General features: G+C 41.1%; 1 protein-coding gene across 3 annotated transcripts; it reads right to left on the minus strand.

Annotated features, from left to right (window-relative positions):
• Positions 1 to 8,720: 8,720 nt before the first annotated feature.
• Positions 8,721 to 12,929, minus strand: LOC124139377 (protein Tob1-like). Of its 3 annotated transcripts, none has more exons than XM_046506407.2 (2): positions 12,773 to 12,929; positions 8,721 to 10,590 (listed from the first exon to the last, which is right to left on the minus strand). In XM_046506407.2, exon 2 carries the CDS (start codon positions 10,486 to 10,488, stop codon positions 9,412 to 9,414), a length of 1,077 nt encoding a protein of 358 aa, XP_046362363.1. In that variant the 5' UTR covers positions 10,489 to 10,590; positions 12,773 to 12,929; the 3' UTR covers positions 8,721 to 9,411. The 3 variants fall into 3 exon arrangements, with proteins under 3 accessions (XP_046362363.1, XP_046362372.1, XP_048258647.1); XM_046506416.2 differs by lacking the exon at positions 12,773 to 12,929 and adding an exon at positions 12,389 to 12,501; XM_048402690.1 differs by lacking the exon at positions 12,773 to 12,929 and adding an exon at positions 10,697 to 11,010.
• Positions 12,930 to 13,289: the final 360 nt, after the last annotated feature.

Genomic DNA, 13,289 nt, shown 5'->3' on the forward strand with positions numbered 1-13,289 from the left:
TGATGTACTTGGCCTTTGTGAACAATGGCATATCGAATTTAAAACAGCACAAATATAATACAGTTGCATTCATATTTATAGCATATCTAGTAAGTTCGTCGTCTATGAAGGTCACATGAAGTTATCGGTGACACAGAGATTCCCACTGCTGTATCTGGAAAGGCCAAATGTGAAAACGGACTTCACAAACGCACCTGACTTTTCAGTTATAATGTCTAGATCATGCGGCACTTTTAATCAATTTTGCCATTTTGACGTCAGCTATTATCATGGAAACAAAGTATCTGTCCCTCGGCTTGCTGTCTCTAAGGAAAATAAAAACATTCTCACACAGAGCTATCGCGGCTTTGAATCACTTTCTGCTCAACTGTGTTAATCCATGTACATGATACATGGATGTGGCCCTTCCCGAAGACGTTAGACGCATACAAATTCGCAAAAACAGACATTCTTCCCTGACAAAACGTAATTGGTGTTCTTTTAGACGTCATCTTTGATAGGAAAAGTGAAGGTGCGCATATAATCAATATCTGGCATCTCATTCGCTCACCAAAGAATATAACCGGCAAACTTCCACTTTAATAAGTACTGCTCCTTTAAACGTGTACCTAAAAGATGTTCCCTCAAATAAGCGGCTTTGTGGTATAGAAACGTCATTTCTGAACGAGCGTCGACCTGAAAATATAACTATTGACCGTACTAAGGTGATAACATTTTTAATACTTTTATAGACAATCTGTATTACCACAGGTGTTGCTATATTGATGAATTGCTTACGAATTTCAGTACTGAAACACACTCCGCCATTATTAACATAGAAGTTGTCTGAGCGACGGCTGTGCATATGCATAGACGAATAAATGCATGGTCAGTGTTTTGTAAGCTGCTTATATCTGTATGCGGGAGACACGTACGCACGCCCTCGTTTTTATTGACACATATTGATCAGCGCCATCTGGGCTACATATATGACCTTCACCTTGATGAGACAGGTTGTGATCAGCTAGGAATTTCAGGCCGTTGATTAGTGAAGGGTACACAATCACTAGAATCTAGGAACATGTTCCTGTTCTTGGAGTATTTGTGTACACACGTCGCAATTAAAAAACCCCAAACATGATTATTTAATAAAACGCAACACTAAAAAACCCCAGCTTAATATGATTTGGGAGGAATCGACCGCTAATTTGTTATGTTTCTGTGAGGAACCCTCGATTACATACAGGTATTTTGGGGTAGAGGAGGGAGAGGGAGGGTGGCGGGTTGGGTGGGGTGGGTGGGAAGGATGTGTGTGTGTCGTCTCGAGATACTGTCTGGTTCTATTTATTCCATATATACTGCTCAGCGTAGTATGAGAGGAATACTGACACAGTCAAATCTATGTAGGTTACTAACTGCCACCAAGTTATGTTAAATAGTTTCATGGATTATCGCTTTTGGCAGATGAATGATATGTAATTTGTTTGTTTGTTTGTTGTTTTACGCGGCACTCAGCAATATTCCAGCTATATGACAGCGGTCTGTAAATAATTGAGTCTGGACCAGACAATCCAGTGATTGACATTATGAGCATCGATCTCCGCAATTGGGACCGATCACATGCATCAAGCAAGTCAGCGAGCCTGACCACCCGATCCCATTAGTCGCCTTTTTACGACAAGCATAGTCGCCTGTTACGGCAAGCATGGGTTGCTGAAGATCCTGATATGTATGCTTGTTGGAAGTCACACACGAGATGAGTTGTTTAATCAAAATACTACATGCCCATATTTAAAATTAGCCCGTCAAAAGCGGTTTACCTATCCTAGATATATATTCAAGCATTATGTGTGACTATTTCATACGAACTATTAGGTCATATGATATATATACCCCCGCCAAAAGAAATGCGAACCACAGAAACATAGAGAGAAGTATGTACATTAAGAAGGGATGTTTCCAATGTGTACCAATTAATGACAAAAAATTACAATCAGTCAAGTGTTACCACAGTGTATCTTTATTCTTATCACGATATGCTGCATGTGATTTCCAAACTGTACACACTAATTCTGTACAAGACAAATGGTGCATTCGAGTCATGAATCTATGACGTCACATGTGATGCGATCAAGAGTTCACACAACATATCAGTATGTCCGTTTGTCCATCGAACCAATCTAATATCTCTTGACTATGAGTAATTCTTAATATATTAACCAACATGTATAGTATTCGCGTTTCTTTTGGCGGTGAGTATATGTTTGTATGAAAAAAACGGTTCCGCGGTATTTCTCAAAATTAAGTTATCCGTGTAATTATCTAAACAAATAGATTCATGTTAAATAAATGAACACAGAAGTATCGTCAGTCCATTCAGCAGAACCAACCAAAGCACTAAACAAATTACCACTGACAATATAGAAGTAAACCGGACTGTGTATGTGAAGCGCGGGCGCACGACCACTGGGCTATCTCAACCATGGTACCTGCTGCGCCCATGACGTACAGCTGGGTTATAACCCCAGTGTACCACGACACCCTAACAACTCAGCTTATAACGTCATTACTATGCGATCGATACTCTGTACAAACGTCAGAGCGCTGTGGTACATCGATCAAATAAACACTAATAAACAATTCCACAATGTATGTTTGAAACCTGGGTAATAATGAACTTTCTGCTTGCTTGTGTGTAACGTAGGTTGTGAGTTTCAAAGAGAAAACAAACATGAAACATTCGACTCCTGGCTTCTCGGGTTCGGCTAACAAAATACATCACCCTAACTTCAATCCTTTTAATTTCGCAATAAGGTTTATCTGTCCATATGGTTTCAATAAGTACATATCAATTCTCTTATCTATGGGATATGGTTTATCTCCCCATATGGTTTAAATAAGTACTTATCATTTCTCCTATCTAGGGGATATGGTTTATCTGTCCATATGGTTTAGATAAGTACTTATCAATTCTCCTATCTATGGGATATGGTTTATCTGCCCATATTGTTTAAATAAGTACTTATCAATTCTCCTATCTAGGGGATATGGTTTATCTGTCCATATGGTTTAGATAAGTACTTATCAATTCTCCTATCTATTGGATATGGTTTATCTGCCCATATGGTTTAAATAAGTACTTATCAATTCTCCTATCTAGGGGATATGGTTTATCTGCCCTTTGGTTTCAATATGTACATATCCAATCTCCTATCGAGGGAATATGTTTTTTCTGTTTATATGATCTAAATATGAACACATCTACTCTCCTATCTCGCAAATGTGGTTTAAGTATTCATATGCTTTAGATATAAATTCTGCTATATCGGAAATCTGTTCATAAGGTTTAAATATGTACATATCAATGGTTCCATACTTATATTATTTAGTGCAGAAGTGAGACATAAATGAATTGCTGTCTGCCTGTCTATCAGTCATCCGATGTCGGGACCATGGAATACCTGTCTATAGTTTACATAGCAAAGTATATTTTCCTATTTTTGACATGTAGTATATCTGCCCATATAGTGTATACATACATACCAACTCATCTATCTCGTACAAATGGTCTATCTCTTCACATAACCCGTGAAGATCCGGGTTAGAATAGATCTTCAGCAAACCCGTGCTAGCTGTAAAAGGTGACTATGATTGTAGAAAGAGGCGACTAACGGGGTCGGGTGGTCAGGCTCGCTGACTTGGTTGGTGCATGTCATCGTATCCAATTTGCGTGGATCGATGCACATGATATTCATCACTGGATTTTTAGCCCAGACTCGATTATTTACTGACTGCCGTCATACAGCTGGAATATTGCTGAGTGCGGCGTTAAACAATAAACAAACAAACAAATCTGTTCACATAATTCACATATAAAAAATGGAATATCACAAAGTTTCAATCAAGACCTGAAATAAAATATCACCGAATTTCCTTCGTCTGGTATTGATGCATAGCCATAGCGTAAAGATGCCCAGAAAAATATGTCATTGGTAAAATAATAATAACCTGTATTTGATTTGTAGAAATGTTGTCCCAATGGGACGGATTAGACCCCCAATTGAAACCTCCTAACTCGCCATCCTTGGATTTCAATAACATCTTTCAAATGCCACATCCCTACAACACAAAGCGTAGGGAATGCAGTGAACAGCCTGTCCGGGACAAGAAAGTCTCATTTTATCTACTAATCCTTTCTTCTACGAGGCTTATACTTTGACATTTGCTACCAGGGCGCGCGTACTACGTGTATCGCCTGGAACAACAGTTTCCCACATTTAATTTCCACCTACATGATCGTACTGGTACTTAGTATTGGAAACACGTTAGCGCCTTCAGGAACATTAGGTTGAGTGGGCGATATTCGTCTATCATTAGGCTTGTCCTTGAACACACACCTCGTATTTCACGATATATTACTGATAGTTTATGTTGTAGCATCACATGTTTTTAAAACACAGGTGTATGAACAACAACACAAAGTTAAATTATCTGAACCGATTGTCACCTTGTTCTGTTACAGATCACGGATGACCAATAGGTCCCATCTTTTCACTGCCATAATCATTCTAACAGCGTATTTACGAACCATTTCCATTCCATTATACCATAGTACACCAAAAGAGTCAATACAATACGACCCTCTGGTATCATGAATGAGTGTTTTAGTTTCCACAAATCGTAGATATGTATCTGATTATCAGCCAGACATATTTACTACATGCATCCTCAGTATACCCTTTGCAACAAAGAGGTGAAGGTCATTGGGAATGTCACAGGTTGTGTGTGGGCAGACTACGGCAATCCATATAAATGTATTATTTGCAAAATCAATCAATAGCCAGCATATTACCTCTGCGTAAAGCTCAGGATAGGCTGATGTTTCCAGCCGGCCTGTAGACGTCAGGGAAGTCGTATTGAAACAAAGAACGATGGAGATGCTAGGCGTGAATGGTAGTTGACGTCAATGCGTGTTATCATAACTGAAACCAAACTGAAAGTCACGCCGGGAATAGAACGCTATTAATAAAATCCTTTTAAATATAAACAACGTATATGACTAGAAAATGGCCTGTTTGAGGCTCAATAAACATGGTGCCATTCAAAACGGGAATAGTTTTGTGCATGTAAAGGTTAAACTTTCATATCAGCTATTGATCGAAACTTACAAATAGCATTCCCATAATTATCGCCAAAATGTAAATAGCAATACCTTTCAAAAAATAAAAATAAAATAAAAATATAATAAATTAATAATGATAATGATAATAATGACGACGACGATGCTTCATAAAAAACATTTGTGATATTTTAAACTACACACGCACATACATATATAACGAAGATTCATACTTCCTTAATTACAAATTAATATCCCATTTCCCTCCTCCCCACCTAATGTTTTACGACCAAGCTATAGTCTGCGAATGTGAGGGGCGGTCGGGTAGCCAAATGGTTAAAGCGTTTGCTCGTCACGCCGAAGACCCGGGTTCGATTACCTAGATGGGTACAATGTGTGCAGCCCATTTCTGGTGTTCCCAGCCGTGATATTGCTGGAATAGTGCTAAAAGCGGCGTAAAACAATACTCGCTCACTCTACTAATGTAACGTTACAAATCGTAATAATTGTATTTGCGTGCTCATCTGTGACTGCATGTCTACCCTCCCGCCCTCCAGGACATCATGATGTCATGTGACAGAATCAGTCTAAATATCCCATAAAACAACAAATTGAGGACGGGACCCTTAAGATATGTATGAACTCGTTTTGAGGTCGGATTCCCTCAGGGCAAGCACATTAGTGCAGTCTCTTACTTTGTCGGGTCAGCAGCCTGTGAAGTTGTGTAAAAGAAATGAAAAATAACTTTTCTCTGCCTTCATATATGACTCATTCATATCCACATTTGATGTACTACCTTGTTAAAACTCACCCAGAACAGACGGAAAAGTTCCCATGTAATTCATCGTTTCATATATACAGACAGACAGACATCTTTATTCAGAGTAAAATTCTCGTCGCCAATCTTCGATTTGGAACATGCAGACTGCTCAACAAGGAGATAGTTGAACATGTGACTTCTCAACAAGGAGATAGTTGAACATGTGACTTCTCAACAAGGAGATAGTTGAACATGTGACTTCTCAACAAGGAGATAGTTGAACATGTGACTTCTCAACAAGGAGATAGCTGAACATGTGACTTCTCAACAAGGAGATAGTTGAACATGTGACTTCTAAACAAGGAGACAGTTATACATGTGACTTCTCATCAAGGAGATAGTTGAACATGTGACTTTTCTCCTGAGACTGTTAACAAGGAGATAATTGTATGTATGTGTGTATGTGTGTGTGTCGGTGTGTGTGTGTGTATATATGTTTGTGTTGCGTGTCTGTCACTCTGTGTGTGTATGTGTGTGTACGCGTGTGCGTGTGTGCGTGTGTTTCCTCTTCGACACTATCAACATGGAGATAGGTGTTCAGTTTCTTTCTCTCCCCGACGTGCTCGTTGGTTTCACCAAAATGGTAAACGTCTGTGACCTGCATCACTTCGGGCTTTCTCCCTACTTCAAGATGAGACATCGTGATATACCTGGAATACTGTTCAAAGCGGCGTTTAATCCAACTCACTCACTCATTTAACGCCACCCCACTCCACCACCTCCAGCGCTCTGCCAGCAAGGAGATAGTATTAATTGAGCCTTCTCAACAAGAAGATAGTTGCACAAGGAGATAGTTGTACAAGGAGATAGTTGCACAAGGAGATATTTGCACAAGGAGATATTTGCACAAGGAGATAGTTGCACAAGAAGATAGTTGCACAAGGAGATAGTTGTACAAGGAGATAGTTGCACAAGGAGGTAGTTGCACAAGGAGATAGTTGTACGAGGAGATAGTTGCACAAAGAGGTAGCTGTACGAGGAGATAGTTGCACAAGGAGATAAATGCACAAGAGATAGTTGCACAAGGAGGTAGTTGTACGAGGAGATAGTTGCACAAGGAGGTAGTTGCACAAGGAGATATTTGCACAAGGAGATAGTTGCACAAGAAGATAGTTGCACAAGGAGATAGTTGCACAAGGAGATAGTTGTACAAGGAGATAGTTGCACAAGGAGGTAGTTGCACAAGGAGGTAGTTGCACAAGGAGATAAATGCACAAGGAGATAGTTGCACAAGGAGGTAGTTGCACAAGGAGATATTTGCACAAGGAGATAGTTGCACAAGAAGATAGTTGCACAAGGAGATAGTTGCACAAGGAGATAGTTGTACAAGGAGATAGTTGCACAAGGAGGTAGTTGCACAAGGAGGTAGTTGCACAAGGAGGTAGTTGCACAAGGAGGTAGTTGCACAAGGAGATAGTTGCACAAGAAGATAGTTGCACAAGAAGATAGTTGCACAAGGAGATAGTTGTACAAGGAGATAGTTGCACAAGGAGATAGTTGCACAAGGAGGTGGTTGCACAAGGAGGTAGTTGTGTGTGTGTGTTTGTGTAAGTGTGTGCTTGTGTGTGTGTCTTCTCTCCCCGACACTGTCATGAAGGAGGTAACTGTACATGTATCTTCTCCACAAGGAGATAATTGTGTGTGTGCGTGTGTTTGTGTCTTCTCTCCTTGACACTGTCGACAAGATGAACAGAGTCACCAAGTTTCTTACAACAAGACTATTCGATCGGAGAGTCGTCTAGGGCAGCAAGCTGTGGAGTGTTTACGCCGGAGATGCTTGTGTTCGATGGCCATCAATACTGTTATTTGAACATCTAAATGATTCATTTACATGCGCATGCAATGTTGTTCCCCGAAACATGTGTTTCTATGCGCGCTGCTCTATACCATGCAGTACAAACACTCCATGAAATACATGCCCTCCTCCTGGGCAAGAGTCTCACCAGGCAACAAAACGTTTGGGTGGTGCATCAAACACAATCAAGTCGGACAAGAATCCAATAGTTCTGCGTTCTACATGGAACACAGCCTGGGCGCAGAGAACGTGTTGGCAAGAACGTGTTGAACAATGAATTATCTTCAAACCCATGCCTTCTACGTTTGTAAGGATCGCTAAAGCACAAAAATATTTCAAATTACAATACAGCCCGTCCGCATTTCAGCACTGAATGGAAATTGATTATTAGATAAACAGAATAAGCAACATTCAATTGTCCCGTATTAAAGTATTGACTTTCTGGTGAATTCCGCCGCTCAGTACACAGAGGGCTATGCATATGTGGTGTAACGTACACTGGGGCCACAAGGGTGCCATTATGCAATGTGCAGTACGTTCACCACTCATTGATATGAGGCCCTGCACGGAGGTATGAGTGCTCAATACTGAATTCATGACACGTTGTATACTGTGTCATATTGATGTCCTGTGTGTTCATCTAATGTTTCCGATTTGATACTGCTTCACTTTGATATTTCTAAAAGTGTCTGAATGGAGCGGCGTACTACTGATTCTAATCAAGATAAATTTATTCTTATTTCAGATTTTTTATACCTTTAAACCGGGCCGATGACATTATTATCATACAGAAGTGTCGACAGGCTTACGAAGTCCGGTTGTGTGGTCCCTTAAGGGAAACTCACAACTTGCTCACTCCTAAGGGTAATATCGCAGCTAAAGTACTGTATCAGTATTTTGTACTATTATGATGGTATCGAGTGTTACTAATAAAATCACGTGTGTTGACATACACAAGGTGTAAGGCCTTTGGGTGTTCATTATGCCAATAGAAAACACAAGCATCATTTATAATAAAAATCAATCTTTTTATTACAAACTTAAAAATATGTAACAGTATAAACATTACGAGTGTGAACTTGATCCAATATGCCTTAAGCATGGAGTTCAGTTTCTCAATAGATGTGTTATTGCACATTCGGTAGAAAAAAATCAATCTTATTTGCAACGGGGGAGTAGTTTGTTACCATTGATATCCAGTACAAATAAACTCTCTGAAAAACTATAACCATATGCTCATATATATAGACAGCTAATTTATGAAATTATATAATATATATATCAATACAAAAAGTAAGCGTTCATTTTGAATCTTCATATGACATACAAAAGATATACGGCCTTTGTACCCGATTTGAACCATTTATAGAGAAAATACGAATATATACTCTCTCAACATCGCTGTACAAATTCATGTGGAACCAAATTTACATAACATTGTGTATGGAAATATTGACAATGACTAGGTTCATACTCACAGTACAAATGTAGCACAAACATTGTACCGTCTCCAACAATGAATTGATCAAACTCACGATAGACATTGGATATTCACAGCCTGTGTGTCGTCAATTTTCAAAAAAGAGTCCTTTCTCTGTCTCACTAGCCTCACGGTCATAATAAATAGAAAGACAATTTCCCTGGTTGATACCAGCACGATCAGATTCGAACACAGTCTGCAAGTGAGAGAAAACGGGTCTAGTTAGCCACCAGCAGGTGCTGCAGTTGGTTTGGGTAAGCCATAGAAGAATTCAGGCCCAGGCCGTCCATGAATGTCTTGTGGCCCTCAGGGGAGATGGAATTCAGAGAAGCATTAGTGGAGAGAAGGTCTGGAAAGCCGGGACTGAGGGCTCCAGGGGAGAGATGGCTCGGGGAGGCGTGGCGGTAGAGGTCTCCAAGGAAGGCCCCTGGAGACTGTTGGGTGAACTGGGTGGCCTGGAACAAGCGCTGCTGTTGGTCAAGAAGGAACTCAACCCGGGGGTCTCTGGGGGACAAGGATCGGGGACGTTGTGGGGCCGGTGGAGTGAAGCTTGGGGTCGTAGATCTCTGTCTGAAGAAGTTTCCAAACTCTGTTGGTGATAGCCTTGTGGGCCTTTTTACGTGTGTCTTCAGCTTAGTTGAGCCAAACTTGGTCTGTGCGAATGTTGCAGCTGTGAAACGGGGCTTGCTGCCTCCCTCTTTCTGGAGGAAATTTGGCGTCGGTGTTGGGGTCGGGACAGGGCTGGCTGAGTTGAAGAGAGCTGTGGAAGGAGACGTGGATGTGCTCCACCCGCCTGAAGAGTTGGGCGAGGAGGGCGAAAGGCTGAGATTAGTGAGGGATGACGAGAGAGAGTCTATGGGTTTGAAACACTGGGCCTCGGGATTGAATCCCTTGCTTGCAGCTTGTACCTCCCTATCCACGATGGTCTCAGATTCCTCCTCTTTCTTGTCACTGTACAGGATCTTGATTACCCCCTTCTCACCGATCCTGTAGGACACCTCGGATGGATCGATCCAAAGGGTCAGCTCTGCTGGGAGGTAGCCCTTGACCTCTTCGATGTCCAGACCAGCGTTGAAAGCAGCCACGACAATGACAGGGTCAACCTTTTCCCCATTTACACGGATGCATCGGTAGGCTGATCCCTTGAAGGGCTTGTCCGGGTACCAGTGCCCCTCAAACTTCTTTTTCAGCCCCTTCTCGAGTTCCTCTGCAAACATGTCTACCCGTCTTCGAGGGAGTTTGTTGTAAAGATACGAAATGACGAAGTTGAGGGCGACTGATGTTTCCACATGCATTGTTACCACTGTCTATATCACACTGTCTCAAGTATAAAAAAGGTTTCAAATGTGCCTCCTTTTGGGTTCAGGCAGCTCTCTTCAGTAAGTTGATGTTCAAATCTGAAATACAAGAACAGAATCTTTAGTGATATGTTAAAGTAAAAACCGTTTAAATTGTTGAGCGACATTCTTAATTGAAAACCGAACATTTCACAAGCGTACATACAAAAGCGATTTAATACCACGTCCTCAATCTGGGCCGAAAAGCGAAACGGCCTAACAAGGACAGCAGAGAATCAGATTCTCGTAAACCAATAACACAAGGTCTTCAATTCACAACAGCTATTCTCTTTGACGATCAACCAACAGAGCACGCCATTGCTGTATACTGCCAGCGAAATTAGCCTTGGAGATATATAACACATGTAACAAGCTTGTGAGTGAATGGAAAGCGTGCCTCAGAGCAACACAATCCTACTCCACAGATAAGTGAGTGTATTATCTGGAGGAATGAACGCTTGGCCTTGGATCCTGTGTCAACTCCACCTCCCTAACAGGCTGCCAAGGCCCGCACGCATATCACTGCACTAACCCTAACAGCGGTGGAGTGAACATGGGTGCATGCAGCCCTCGTTTTACGGCCAAGAAAACGGAAACACGTCAACGTTACACACCATCACCAAATTCCTCTGTTCAGCGCTTATCCTCACCCTTCATGAGTACTTCATGAAATGATTCTATGTGAGAGAAATTGAAATCGAATTTAGCATGAGACGAGTTAAATTGTGCTGACATGGCACTTGATAAGTCAAAATTCCATTAGAACCATATGGCACTTGTCACATAGCCGTAGTTGAAGTTAATAGCTAAAATGTCAACATGTGAGAGAGAGTATTCACAAACTAAACGTGCCTCAAGAAATAAAGATTTATGTTCTTCCTAAAGGCCCCTAAGGACACATATGTTCATTTGCGACGTACCTGAATATTAAGGCGATTGACGGGGTAATACAATCTGGCTGGCCATCGATTAAATGCGGGAACATATGTTACATACGATAACATAAACTATTTAGCGAAATGTGAAAGAGGAACCCACGTGACAGAAAGTCGCATTGGGTCTGCATGTCCTGATCAACAATTTAGGCAATACCATGTGAAAGGAAAATGTCGAGCACCACATTTAATTACTATCCTACTGAGTTAATTACTGGCCTAATTAATTAACAATTATGTCCAGCGGCGGAGAAAAACAACTCCCACCATCAGTTACTTGTGATTAAACTTGTACATAAATAACACCAAATGTTCAAAATTCAAACAATGTTGAGTGAGAATTGACATTTTGATAGCAAGTCACCGTGCCGTTACTCATATGTTGAAAAAACCCAACATACATTGTACAAGGCGATAGTGTATGGCAAACTCCCGCTGGGTCGCGCTGGGCTATGCGAGGGCGGTTGCGTTTCAGCTGGTATCGTATTGAGACATAGCACAGAAACAGCTTGCTGCATCCTGAGACCAAGGTGTGTCGGATAACTAGCTTATAACCACCAGGTAGACAGCATGTAGCATGTGGCGAAAACGGAATCAAACTAAATCCGCTACACGAGAAACCACTGCGTGGCATCCAACGCATATGTGGACGGTTCAAGAACAAAGATAAATGACTCTCTAATTACTAAATCGTGACACACACGAGTTTATCACTTACACGAATCGAATAGCAAAACAATTATTTCAACTGATCTATAAAGTGAAAGCGCCGATAACAACAGAGTTATTTTTTAAGCTTCTCACTTTTTACCAAGTTTAAAACTGTCTAAATTAAGCCCCTATACTAGATCGAGCAACCTTGTCTAACCCCTATCGGACTTGGTATATAAACATTGCCTGGGGCACAATCATGCAATACTTACAGGTGATATGATGTTATGCACTACACACTATAAGTTCCGACAGCACTGGGCCTCCTTGGTTATATGAAGGCACACGAAGGTGATAGAGGCATAAATATAGCACTCTATGACGTCAGAGCAGACGTAATACCAACAGCATGTGAACATACGGTGCCATGTAAGGCCGGGGAATAATAAGTCAACATTCATGGCTCTTACAATTCCCATACAGTGCCACACGTTAGTTGTCTTGTCACTTAAAAGGCAGTTTTGGTAGCTATTAATAAATTCCACTATTTCTTTTCCATGTACATCTCCCATGCTAGGGTACTGCCATATGTTTGTGTGCACACACCAGTTGAATCATTGTGTTGTTAGGGTGATGAAATAAAGCATGACACTTACCTTTAAACGTTGGAAAGTGAACAATATGTCGTCTGCTACACTCCTTTGTTATGTCCACACTGAGCACGTTGCGTTGAAGCGTGTTGGCGATGAATGCTGCCACAGCCGACGCTGAACGGAGTGTACCGTTCACACGACAAACAGGAATATACGCTTCACAGAGAATTTCTGCTATTTAAAGCAGTCGCCTGCATGAATATTCATGAGTGTAGGAATATGAGATCAGGGAATCCAAGATAAAACGTAACGCAGTTACCTGTGCCCTGTATTGTTAGCCTTAACTAATTACTCATTTACTTTATTTTACACATACCATCTTAAACAATTATTGTGTTATAGGCCAGTCTCGCGTGTTTGTAAACAACGGACTATATTTTCTCGCGGTGGTAGACGCGGCGTGATGCGGTCTCATTCATGTTTCTGGCCAAGTCCATAGTATCAGCTGGAGAATTGTTTGTGTGAATATGCTTTGAAACGACATGGGCTGGAAATCTACCACGTAAAGTTATTCAGTCCT

The sequence above is a fragment of the Haliotis rufescens genome, unplaced genomic scaffold, assembly GCF_023055435.1.
Source record: "Haliotis rufescens isolate VD_foot unplaced genomic scaffold, xgHalRufe1.0.p SCAF_28, whole genome shotgun sequence".
In the NCBI taxonomy this organism is placed as follows: Eukaryota; Metazoa; Mollusca; class Gastropoda; order Lepetellida; family Haliotidae; genus Haliotis; species Haliotis rufescens.